This window comes from Cololabis saira, chromosome 6 (genome assembly GCF_033807715.1).
Source record: "Cololabis saira isolate AMF1-May2022 chromosome 6, fColSai1.1, whole genome shotgun sequence".
In the NCBI taxonomy this organism is placed as follows: Eukaryota; Metazoa; Chordata; class Actinopteri; order Beloniformes; family Belonidae; genus Cololabis; species Cololabis saira.
Genome location: NC_084592.1, coordinates 5,294,223 through 5,308,059, shown reverse-complemented (window position 1 = coordinate 5,308,059; position 13,837 = coordinate 5,294,223). Strand labels below are relative to the sequence as shown.

General features: G+C 42.0%; 1 protein-coding gene across 1 annotated transcript in view; it reads right to left on the bottom strand.

Moving 5' to 3' along the window:
- slc15a2 (solute carrier family 15 member 2) overlaps positions 1 to 10,765 on the bottom strand; it is a 53,076-nt gene extending 42,311 nt beyond the window's left edge. The window contains exons 1-3 of the mRNA XM_061723077.1: positions 10,599 to 10,765; positions 10,324 to 10,432; positions 741 to 828 (exon numbers count right to left, since the gene is read on the bottom strand). Of these exons, the coding sequence (XP_061579061.1) occupies positions 741 to 828; positions 10,324 to 10,332 (97 nt within the window). The 5' untranslated portion in view covers positions 10,333 to 10,432; positions 10,599 to 10,765. The remainder of the gene's footprint in view (positions 1 to 740; positions 829 to 10,323; positions 10,433 to 10,598) is intronic.
- Between the last annotated feature and the right edge of the window lie 3,072 nt (positions 10,766 to 13,837).

Below are 13,837 nucleotides of genomic sequence, written 5' to 3'. Positions count from 1 at the left end.
GTTTCACAAATGCACAGAACAATTCACACGTGCGTAGGACAAGATATAAAAATGTATTTTTGATGCACACACAAATATAACCTGATTTACACATGTTTTTTTGTCTGTGGGCTGCGCTGGATTTGCGTGTGACTTTTGAGACTCCCCTGACGTGACTCGATCCACAAACACATATTTTCACAACCAATCTTTGCATTTGTGAAACTTGTCCTGTGCATTTGTGAAACGGTGTGTGCATTTGCGGATCACTGTGTGCATTTGTGCATTTTGTCCTGTGCATTTGTGAAACGGTGTGTGCATTTGCGAATTATGAGACTGTTCTAGCTCCATACTAAGTCTGACTTCCTGAAGGATGCCAGTAAATCCCACAAAAAACAGGCGATTTAACTTCAGCTTTCAATGTTTTCTCACCAGACCAGAGGATGCAAAAACGCAGAAATGGTGAGGAGAAGCCTTTTTTGTGTGGCTTGTGTGTGCCGAGAGACATAAACATGTGAGCTAAAGTGGGATCATGTGAGAGGATGAAGCTTATCTGTATATTGTAGGCTCTATTCTTTATTGCCTGATTTGACTCATTATCTCTTTACTGCTTTTACAGGCGTGTCATGATTATTCAGTTTGCTGCGTTCCTCGGTTAAATTCAAAGTCTGACAACTGAATTTCCTTCCTCATGTCTGTTTAACTCCCTCTATCTTGTTATACGGTGTGTTCCAGCACATATCCTGCACAGCTTTGCATACCTTTCATGCCATAGTAGGAGAAGCGTTCGCAGAACTCATTCACCACGATGAAGCAGATGCTGGTCGGGTAGTTGGTGCCAAATAGTGTCTGGAAGAGACAAAAATGTAATCATGAATAACATTCATCACCTTTTGAATCAACACACATCATTAGATGCTAAGACTGATGGTAAATATGTCCTTGACCCAACTCTTCTTCTCCTTTTGAAACAAACACCTGCAGATTCAATCAGTAGTTTCTGAGTCTCTAACGGCACTGACAGAGAACTGATGCATTCAGCAGGTCATCGTTATGCACCAAACATAAGTTTCAACATATTTAAACCTTCTGGTAAGATAATGCTCCACTAAACTGATGAAAATGTATCTTAACTTTCTACAGCACGGCAGGTTTCCGCAGCTCAGTGGTTTTTAAACTATAGTGGTTCTATCTACATGTACTGCAGTTACATCCCTCCTGTTTTGACTTGTTTCGCTTCTTTAAAAGTGTTATTTTCAGAATTTGATTATATATATATAATAAAATGTAATGTACTTTATTAAATAGCACTTTTCAACAGCCTTTCGGTGTGGCAAAGGACTTCACAGCAAGTAATAAAAAGGAGGATAAATAAGAACAATCAAAAACAATATAATACAACACAATCTAATAAGATGAAAGTGTCATCACAGGCCACATCTCGGCGGGGAGCTTATTCCAGAGCCTGGGGGGGGCAATGGAAAAGGCTCGGCCCCCCCAGTGTTTATATTTTCACCTCAGGACTTCCAGCAAAAGTTGAACAGTTGACCTGAGCTGTAGCGGGATTACGGACAGTTAAAAGCTCGGATAAACACAAGGGTGCGAGGCCGTTAAGAGCTTTAAAAGCAGACATCAAAAGTTTCAAACCAGTTCTATAAAGGACGGGAAGCCAATGAAGGGAGTAAAGGACAGGAATGACATGCAAACGTCTGTAAATATTGGTTAAAAGACGGGAAGCAGTTGAAAATGACTAAGACTAGACAGGGAGACTCCTACGTAAAGTGCGTTGTGATAGTCCAACCGTGAGTTAATTAGGGCGTGGACGGCCTTCTCCTGGTCATGTCGCCTTCAACGACGAGCTGTTGCTATGTGTGCGCATCACAAAGTATTTTACACTCAAACTTCTGCCAAGCATTGTCAAAGATGACATCATCAGGGCTGCGTTTGACACCCATGATCCACTTACGGGTTAGGGGTTTGACCCAAAACTCATGAACTGGACCAAACTTGGGTTTGGCCATGTACTGACCAGGAGCTAGTTTTACAGGCGCTACGCCCGTGTTGGGCCACAGTCTTATGTGAACATGGGAAGCCTTCATTTGAACTTTAAGGCCCAGCTCTGACATGTAACCATCCTTGATTTTCTTACAGCTGACCGCATGGTTTGGAACAAAGGAACCTCCATAATGAGTGTGTTTACATGGGAAGTTTAATTCCTCCTTAATTCAGAATTAAAATTAAATCCGATTTAAAATGAGTAAAAATGACCATGTAAACACCTAATTCCAAATGAAAATGGCCATTCCTAATTAGACTTCATTCCGAAGTAAGTGGCTGGTTTATTCTGATTTTAAATCCGAATAGAATAATTCCGCAATCATGTATACACTCATTCCGCTTTAAATTAATTCTGGTCTTTCTTTCCGCTCGTTCCCTCTCCCGTCTGTCGCCATGACGCTTATATTATTTTTTTTTTTTTTCTCTCGCACTACCTCTACTTCCATTGCAATGTAAGGTATATATTGTTTATATCTCGTAATTATATATATTTTCTACTTTTTTACTTTTTTTTTTACACTTCCCCTGCATGTGTGTGTTAAGTGCACTGCTGCTAACAAGTGAGTTTCCCCATTGAGGGAGAAATAAAGGATTATCTTATCTTATCTTATCTTATCTTATCTTATCTTATCTTATCGTATCTTATTCCACGCTGGGCTTGTTTTCGAAACAAAGTTTCAAGATGGCAGCACGCAGTAAACGCTGGTCAAGAGCAGAGAACATTTATTTAATAAATAGCTTGGAGAACAGATGGCAGGAAACATAAAAACATAAAAATTGTGAGCTTTTCAAAGTTGCAGCTAAGTTTGTTTTTCCTCCGGTAGACGTAACCCCCCCCCCCCCCCCCCCCCCCTATCCAACCAGAACCTTCCCAACCCCCAGACCTGTAGAGGAATTGGAGAAAGACCATCAAACGTGTTTTCCATGTAAACCTCAATTCGGAATTACTATTTCCATGTAAACTTGAAGGAAAATAGTTTAATTCTGAATTATTTAATTTGGAATAATTAATTCCGAATTAAAAAACATCACGTAACCGTGGCCAATGACTCAAAACCCGAGCAGGATTTGCATTTACGGTCCTTCGGTGATAAGGAATAGCCCCCTCATTGGGCATGTACCCAAACCGCAGGGGGGGCCGGCAGGCTCCCCCCTCTCTTTTTCTCTTTTTCTCTTTTTCTCTTTTCCTCCTCTCTTGCTCCCACGGTCTCTTCTACCTCTGACTTGTCCACGGTCCCATGCCCGGCCTCCTCCATGATCGTGCCTGAAGAAGCGTCTGGTTGCCTTGAAATGGCAACCATAGTCTGCAGCGCTGCAACGAGTGACCCGCAAACGTTCCGAGCCTTAGATGAGCAGAACAAGGGACCCTGCATGCCTCGACGTGAACGCCTTCGGACTGACCTGGAGCTGAAGGAGGCCCAGCTGCTTGATTTTGCTGTTTTAGTTATTATTTTCCTGATAAAGGCTGAATCATGGTTCTGCGTTAAATCAACGCAGAGCTTACGCCGTAGGGTACGCGGCTACGCGGGAGTCTCTCCGTAGCCTGACGTGCACTTGCTTGGTAGCAACGCATTTCCGGTTCCGGTTCGTGAAGCAGTCGTGAACTTTCAGCACTCTTTTCTTGTGTGTGTTTGATTTATTTTTTTTGGGTTGTTTTGGTTTTTTGCACGATAGTTGTCCTTATCTCTTTGATTCACTGTGACCAGAAAAGCCGGAAGCTAAACAAAGTATCAACTAGTGCTCTGGGGGGGTATTGCACCGCGGAGAAATGGAGTGACGGAAAAGTCCAAGGGTTCACGACGCGGACGCGTCACGGTGACGGCGTCACGGTGATGGCGTAGGCTCTGCGTTGGTTTAACGCAGAACCATAAATCAGGCTTAAGTCAGGTGGTGCCCCGTTTTGATTAATTCATTTTGACAATTCATTTTTATTAAGTAATCTTCTTTATTAATTATTAATAATTATCGAAGGACAATTATTACTAACTCTTTAATAACTGAACCAGCACCCCCTTTGTGGCACAACCCCCGATGTGCTGAGGGCCATGTGGTCCCTGTCTGGTGGACATGTGGCTGCACTCATCCCGACCCAAAGCTGCCCCTCAAAGCTGTCAAAGCTCAAATGTGGGCAAAGGAAAACTGAAAATAGAGACAAAGTTGGGTCCAACCATTGTTTTACTGTCTAGGCAGTGACGACAGCCTTGTGACTAGTGATTGTTTCGATTCTTTGTGAAGCTACAAATGCCAAACATGAACCAGCTCCAGCTTTTCAAATGAACGATGTCCAGTAGCGTTCTCGCTGCCCCAGAGACAATCTGATTAGCTGTGCCAAAGCAAGCACGTAAGGACATCAGTGTTGGTTTTTCTCAGTATCCCACCGCTTTATCTTACCTCAACTGTTAAACAGTTGCCATAATTGATGCAGAACCAAAACAATCAAAGGATTAATCATTAAAGGGAGTAATCATTAACTGCAGCTGTGTTGTACAGACCAGCCCACAGTACCAGAGGTGGGCAAGTGTTCTCTCCCCCCGTGAGTCATATTTACATAGTCAAAACAGTTAAAAGGCCATGCATCAAACAATCACTTGAAACATGGGCACAGTTTGGAGCGGCAGGTATTATCCCATCTCTGAGAGGGTTTCCATCAGGCAGACATCCTAGCTTTGTGTATATTAAGTTGAGGGAATTTTCTGGGCTTTTTCTTTGTTTCACATCAGTGTAAAAAACCAAAAGAAGAAACTGTTTTACGACTATTAGCTTGTGTAGCTAATAGAACTTGGCTTCACTCTCCTGCCTACCCTGCTGCTGAATCACCACTTGTGACAAACACTGAATACAATCTAAATACTCTGATCTGAGAGGCTCGGCCCTCACGACCACTGGGGTTCAGATTCAGCACTTCATCAGTCATCCACCCATTCATCCACCCATTCATTCACTCATTCATCCACTCAGTCATCCACTGACTCATCCACTCATTCATCCACTCATTCATCCACTAGTTCATCCACTCATTCATCCACTCAGTCATCCACTCATTCATCCACTCATTCATCCACTGATTCATCCACTCAGTCATCCACTCATTCATCCACTCAGTCATCCACTCATCCATCCACTCATTCATCCACTCATTCATCCACTCATTCATCCACACATTCATCCACTCATTCATCCACTCATTCATCCACTCATTCATCCACTCATCCATCCACTCATTCATCCACTGATTCATCCACTCAGTCATCCACTCATTCATCCACTCATTCATCCACTGATTCATCCACTCAGTCATCCACTCATTCATCCACTCAGTCATCCACTCAGTCATCCACTCATTCATCCACTCATTCATCCACACATTCATCCACTCATTCATCCACTCATTCATCCACTCATTCATCCACTCAGTCATCCACTCATTCATCCACTCATTCATCCACTAGTTCATCCACTCATTCATCCACTCATTCATCCACTCATTCATACATTCACTCACTCAGTCATCCACTCATTCATCCACTGATTCATCCATTCATTCATCCACTCATTCATCCACTGATTCATCCACTCATTCATCCACTCATTCATCCACTCAGTCATCCACTCATTCATCCACTCATTCATCCACTCATCCATCCACTCATTCATCCACTCATTCATCCACTCCTTGATCCACTCAGTCATCCACTCATTCATCCACTCATTCATCCACACATTCATCCACTCATTCATCCACTCAGTCATCCACTCATTCATCCACTCAGTCATCCACTAGTTCATCCACTCATTCATACATTCACTCATTCATACATTCACTCAGTCATCCACTCATTCATCCACTAGTTCATCCACTCATTCAGACATTCACTCAGTCATCCACTCAGTCATCCACTCATTCATCCATTCATTCATCCACTCAGTCATCCACTTATTCATCCACTCATTCATCCACACATTCATCCACTCATCCATCCACTCATTCATCCACTCATTCATCGACACATTCATCCACTAGTTCATCCACTCATTCATCCAATCATTCATCCACTCATCCATCCAATCATTCATCCACTCATCCATCCAATCATTCATCCACTCATTCATCCACTCATTCATCCACACATTCATCCACTAGTTCATCCACTCATTCATCCAATCATTCATCCACTCATCCATCCAATCATTCATCCACTCATTCATCCACTCATTCATCCACTAGTTCATCCACTCATTCATCCAATCATTCATCCACTCATCCATTAACTCATTCATCCACTCATTCATCCACTAGTTCATCCACTCATTCATCCAATCATTCATCCACTCATCCATTAACTCATTCATCCACTCATTCATCCACTCATTCATCCACTCATTCATCCACTCATTCATCCACTCATCCATCCACTCATTCATCCACTCATTCATCCACTCATTCATCCACTCATTCATCCACTCATCCATCCACTCATTCATCCACACATTCATCCACTCATTCATCCACTCAGTCATCCACCCATTCATACATTCACTCAGTCATCCACTCATTCATACATTCACTCAGTCATCCACTCATTCATCCACTCATTCATCCACCCATTCATCCACTAGTTCATCCACTAGTTCATCCACTCATTCATACATTCACTCAGTCATCCACTCAGTCATCCACTCATTCATCCATTCATTCATCCACTCATTCATCCACTCAGTCATCCACTAGTTCATCCACTCATTCATACATTCACTCAGTCATCCACTCATTCATCCACTCATTCATCCATTCATTCATCCACTCATTCATCCACTCAGTCATTCACTCATTCATTCATCCACTCATTCATCCACTCATTCATACATTCATCCACTCATTCATCCACTCAGTCATCCCCTCATTCATCCACTCAGTCATTCACTCATTCATAAATCCACTCATTCATCCACTCAGTCATCCACTCATTCATGCATTCATTCATTCATCCATCCACTCATTCATCCACTCAGTCATCCACTCATTCATACATTCACTCAGTCATCCACTCATTCATCCACTCATTCATCCACTCAGTCATCCACTCAGTTTCCACTCATTCATCCACTCATTCATCCACTCAGTCATCCACTCAGTTTCCACTCATTCATCCACTCATTCATCCACTCAGTCATCCACTCATTCATCCACTCATTCATCCATTCATTCATTCATCCACTCATTCATCCACTCAGTCATTCACTCATTCATTCATCCACTCATTCATCCACTCATTCATCCCCTCATTCATCCACTCAGTCATTCACTCATTCATAAATCCACTCATTCATCCACTCAGTCATCCACTCATTCATGCATTCATTCATTCATCCATCCACTCATTCATCCACTCAGTCATCCACTCATTCATACATTCACTCAGTCATCCACTCATTCATCCACTCATTCATCCACTCAGTCATCCACTCAGTTTCCACTCATTCATCCACTCATTCATCCATTCATTCATTCATCCACTCATTCATCCACTCAGTCATTCACTCATTCATTCATCCACTCATTCATCCACTCATTCATCCCCTCATTCATCCACTCAGTCATTCACTCATTCATAAATCCACTCATTCATCCACTCAGTCATCCACTCATTCATGCATTCATTCATTCATCCATCCACTCATTCATCCACTCAGTCATCCACTCATTCATACATTCACTCAGTCATCCACTCATTCATCCACTCATTCATCCACTCAGTCATCCACTCAGTTTCCACTCATTCATCCACTCATTCATCCATTCATTCATTCATCCACTCATTCATCCACTCAGTCATTCACTCATTCATTCATCCACTCATTCATCCCCTCATTCATCCACTCAGTCATTCACTCATTCATAAATCCACTCATTCATCCACTCAGTCATCCACTCATTCATGCATTCATTCATTCATCCATCCACTCATTCATCCACTCAGTCATCCACTCATTCATACATTCACTCAGTCATCCACTCATTCATCCACTCATTCATCCACTCAGTCATCCACTCAGTTTCCACTCATCCATCCACTCATCCGTCCACTCAGCCGTTCTGGTCCCCGGGGCCGGTGCAGTTCCCTGGTTTCACCTACATGACTATTGGTTCTTTTCCACTAGTACCTACTCAGCTCGACTCGACTCGGTTTTGCACTTCTCCACCAGGGGTCTAACGTGCCGAGCAGATACTTTTCTGTAACTATTCTGCCGAGGTTCTAAGCTGCTGAGTCGGCTGTATCTGACATCATCACACTACAGGCCACCGATTGGTCGGGGGGTTGGAGTCAGACGTCTGAGTCAGGAGGAGGAAATCAGAGAAAGAGACTCTGACGGATTCTTGTTCATTTTATTCAACCAGCAACGGCAGCAAAAGTCTGTTTCATGATCCAACTCTGAGGGTCAGATGTTCATAAACCTGGTGCTGAGGAGAGAATTAAAAAGGGATCTAGACGGAGATAAGGAACGACCAGATCTACCAGGAGCTCTGTCTCTTCATAGCTGCTCACGACTCCAGATGACTTTTCAGCAGCGCCGAGACAAACTACATTTTTTTTAAAGCGTTACCGCTTTAAGTTTCTCTCACTCTCATTTTTTAACTTGATATCAAACACAAGTCACAGATCCAGCAGCACATCTATCATCTCCTCCAGGTTCTACATCTTTAGTGTTGTTGTCTTCTTAGTTTAGATCACACAATCAAATACGTCACAGCAGCTTCTCCAACCTCCTACTACTGATCTGGGTGTCTAAAAACAAATGAGGACAGGGTGAGTGGAGGCGAGACGAGTCACGAGTAGGTACTAGTGTAAAAGCGCCATATGATGAACCTCCATGTCCAGAGATCTGAGTCAATAGAAGATGTTGAGGTCTGGGCCACGTCTGGGCCACTTTAAAGGTCAGTTCCACTCAAACTACAAACCCTCTGTCTCCATCAGCCAACAACAGTGTTATTACAGACAGGAAATCACAGAAATACAGTAGTGGTAGTGATTATTGGTGTGAACAAAGACATGTGAACTTTTACAAGTTTAAACTGTAAACTGATCTTCCTCGTGGATTATTCTGCTATGTTCCTCAGGCCGGTTGTTTTAACTCCTTGACATCAATCAGAAACCATGCAGTGCGGACAGTCCGCGCGCTGCCCGTGGACAGTGGCACCACCAGGGGGGGGCCAGGGGTTGGGGTTGGGGTGGCCACGGCCCCCCCTACAAATTTGCTGGCCACCCCACTGGCCTCAATAAAAAAAAACAAAAAAAAAAACACTTGCCAGTCACATAGATTCTATCGTCAGTTATGCGTTTCATCCCAAATCATTTGGGCCAAATGCATATCAGTCGGCGTTTCTTTAAGTATTTCTGAGCCTAAAAAAATAAAAGATATATAAATAAATATATATAATATATATATATATATATATATATATATATATATATTTATATATATTTAAAAAAAATGATATATATATATATATATATATATATATATATATATATATATATATATATATATATATATATATATAAATTAAATAAAAATATATGATATATTAAAATATTAAAAATAACCATTAATATATATGCAGACAAGTTAGAAAGTATGAAAAACAATTTAGAAAAACCGAGGCACTCAAGAAGATAGAAAAATATAAAAAGCCTTAATTAAATCATGGCTTTGTAAAAGTTAAAAAATGCCAACATGATCGCATGCCAAAGAGCACCTGAAGTATACACTTTTTTTTCTCACACCCAGCAGAACTCCATGCATTTGTAGTTAGACTTAAGTTAGAAAGTATTTCTGAGCCTGTATACTACAACAGTATAATAAAGTCCTGTAATGATGGCTTTTAGTTTTGGTTCCACCTCAAGAATTGAAGTGGCCCCATCTGGCCCCCCCTATGAAACAGTTTTTGACGCGCCCCTGGTCCGGGGAGGAGGACCCGGGCGGCGTGGCCCCCACCGGCCCCCACCGGGTCCACGGGGGTCCCGCAGCCTGTTGCGCCAACCCCCACTAACTACCGTGCACGGCTCAGAGAGCCGCTCAGCTGGAGCAGAGCTGGCCAGGGCCAGGGGCCCCCAGACGGGGCCCCCGGCCGTGGCCAGCTCTGCTCCAGCTCGGGGACGCGCCACGCATTTCAGCTCCGGCTCCAACTTTTTACGCAGCTCCAGATCCAGTGCAGAGAGGGAGATAAACACGCTGATCTGATGGACCCCCACCCTGATGGACCCCTGACCCCCCCCAGGAACATACCTTGGCCATGGTCGCTCTTCTCTTCTCCCCTGGGGCTATTTGTGACCGCTCCGTCCGTCCCCGCACCGGCGGCTCCTGACCCGCATCCAAGTCCGGCCCCCTCCGCACCCTGGGGGGACACCGCGATCAGTCACGCTTGTAAAGTCAACAACCCCCCCTCAAATCCCAAATCCACACCAACCCTGCCCCCCCTCCACTCCCCGGACCCCGGTCCTGCAGGAAGAAGCGAACCCGCAACCCGGAGCAGATCCTCCACAAGTTGATCGTTTACTCACTGTGTCCGATGATCGGGAGGTCGGTCAGCTGGAGAGGTGGGGGGTAGTTGGGGTAGTTGTTGGGGTAGTTCTGGTCGGTGGGGGGGCAGCAGGGCTGTAGTTGCGTGCAGACGCAGATCTGTCCGTGCACACGCAGATCTGAGCCGCGGCAGCAACGCTCACGCTGTTTTCTTCCCTGCATGCATGACTGCAGACGCATCACCGCTTAAAGCCTCATTTATGCTTCTGCGTTAAATCGACGGCGTAGCCTACGGCGTAAGCTCTGCGTCGGTGTAACGCGGAACAATAAATCATCCTTTACAGTGGGACGTGCATGTGCGGTTTTATTAGTCAGAGCAGCTTTACTCAGGGCTGATCCAACTTCTCCAGACGTGGAGTCCAACTTTAGAAAACAACACGGTGGTGTTTGTGACGTTTTACATTGTGCAGAGGTCTCGCCTCAAAGTCACAACAACACTTCACTTCTTTCTCGGGATTCCACGTGCACGCTGGTAATGGTGCACGCTGGTAATGGTGCACGACACTGCACAACAACTCATCCACCACACAGGTCGCGTCATCCAGATATGACATTTGCCAGTCATTGTCATCACCAGAGGTGTCTTCAGTATTCACATTAATTACTCAGGTAGAAGTATAGATACTAGAGTTTAAAAATACTCCTGTAGAAGTTGAAGTATCATCTCAAGTTTTTTACTCAAGTAAAAGTATAAAAGTACTGGTTTCAAAACTACTTAAAGTATAAAAGTAAAATTACTGTAAGGAGGAAAAAAACAATTAAGGACAAAAGCCATTGAAACTGAATGCATCTTAGTATAATGCAAATATATTAAAGAACCATATATGTGTACTATTGAGCATTAACATGTGTTTCAGAGAGCAGCAGATATGATGAATAGTTGCCTATAAGTATTGTAATGGTGCAAAAAGTCAAACTTCATGTTCATGTTATCATTTATCCTAACCTTTATTGGAATGTACATCCAAGTTTAGTTGCAGGAATCTGAGGGAACGGATGTAAGAACAAAACTGGACAAGAACATCTGAAACAACCACAACCAAATTCACTCTATCCGGATGGAGCAATTTAACTGGATAGTTTTTTTTAAAGGCCGAAATAAAATAGAGTATCGAGGCTGTTTTTAAAATGTAAGCAGTAAAAAGTACAGATAATTGCGTGAAAATGTAAGGAGTAAAAGTAAAAAGTCGTCTGAAAAATAATTACTTCTGTGAAGTATAGATAACCAAAATTTCTACTTAAGTAAGGTAACAAAATATTTGTACTTCGTTACAAATACGAAGACCTCTGGTCATCACGTCGTACAAACAAAATAAGAAAGGTTACTTTTAAAATACTTCATTGATACTATCCAGTCAAGACCAATCTTGTTAAATATAAGATAAACATTAGCAATAATTAAGAGAAGGTTGATTAAATATACTTTGTCTGGGCCAGTGAAGTATAGATAACCAAAATTTCTACTTAAGTAAGGTAACAAAGTATTTGTACTTTGTTACTTGACACCTCTGGTCAATCCAGAGAACATGAGTATATGTGCAATTCCAGAATAAAACAAAAACAACAGAGCGTGTCAAATATCATATTCACTGTACTAAATTTGCTAGCCAACGTCCAAATATAATTGTTCTCAAAGCTACCGTATATTAATATGGTTGTAGCAGCCAAAATAACTAATTTTTGCTTTGCCTAATTATAATGGTACTTTAAGTTTAAGTTATGGATAAGTTTAAATTATAGAAATTATACTTATGTTACGTCATCACGTTGGGGCTTATAGGTGTGGCTTTAATTTGTTGGTTGGTTGGTTTGATTGTGTGGTGGCGGGTGGAAGACAAAAGGAAAGTGTTCATGTAGTAAGCTGATATATTTTTTGTTGACCGTCACCGTTTTGCTTCAGCCACACAAATATTAATTGTTTGTTATTTTATTTTTGCATTATAATAATTTATTGCTGCCTTTTGATATTTTTGTTACAATAAACCTGGATCACTTTAAGAACCAATTCAACTGACTTTTATTTTCCCCTTTTTGAGTGACGCGTCAGCAAGCGGCCTCAGCTGCCTTTTTTTTGTTCCTACAATGGTATTCAGCCAGTCTTAAAACATATGCATGACTGTGTCTACGTCTGAAGAGTCTTGGTCGGTGTGTCAACACAAGCCAGCCCCTGCTGTGAATGTTTAAACCGGAAGTAGTGGAACTCATTGCTAAAAACATCTTATTTTGTGACCCACGTGCAGAGGAGTCAAATAACGAAGTACAAATACTTCGTTACCTTACTTAAGTAGAAATTTTGGCTATACTTCACTGGAGTAATTATTTTTCAGATGACTTTTTACTTTTACTCCTTACATTTTCATGCAATTATCTGTACTTTTTACTCTTTACATTTTAAAAACAGCCTCGTTTCTTCTTTTTCATTTCGGCCTTTAAAAAAAAACTATCCAGTTAAATTGCTCCATCCGGATAGAGTGAATTTGGTTGTGGCTGGATGAGAGGTATAAACATAATACCATTCCGACACCCTATTGGTTTGTACGGGTCTGCTCTCTGAAACACATGTTAATGCTCAATAGTACACATATATGGTTCTTTAATATATTTGCATTATACTAAGATACATTCATTTTCAATGGCTTTTGTCCTTAATGGCTTTTTTCCCTCTTACATTACTTTTACTTTTATACTTTAAGTAGTTTTGAAACCAGTACTTTTATACTTTTACTTGAGTAAAAAACTTGAGTTGATACTTCAACTTCTACAGGAGTATTTTTAAACTCTAGTATCTATACTTCTACCTGAGTAATGAATGTGAATACTGAAGACATCTCTGCCCACGTGATGCTGAAATGTTCTGAGATAGCAGGAAAGATCGAAGACCAAATCATGGCTGCATACGTCTGAAATCTACATCACTTATACAGTTTTGGTGGGATGTCAGTTGGCTTATTTTAGAAAAAAAAAGAAAAAAAGAGCAACTTGTGACATGAAATAGTGGGACAAAAACATTGTAATTAGAAGAATATGTTTTTTGTGTTTCCCTTGCCGGGTCAGTCAGGTTCATTGATTTGAATGCAGCATTTCCACTGGTCTTTGTTTCCTTCATTCTCTGTGCTTGGCTCTGGTTCTCTGTGGTTACTGCTGGGACTTCCTAGCAGGAAGAGTTCTGGCTCGCTGCCATGCCTTCCAGGGTTTTCTCCTCGCTCTGGTTTCCTCCTGC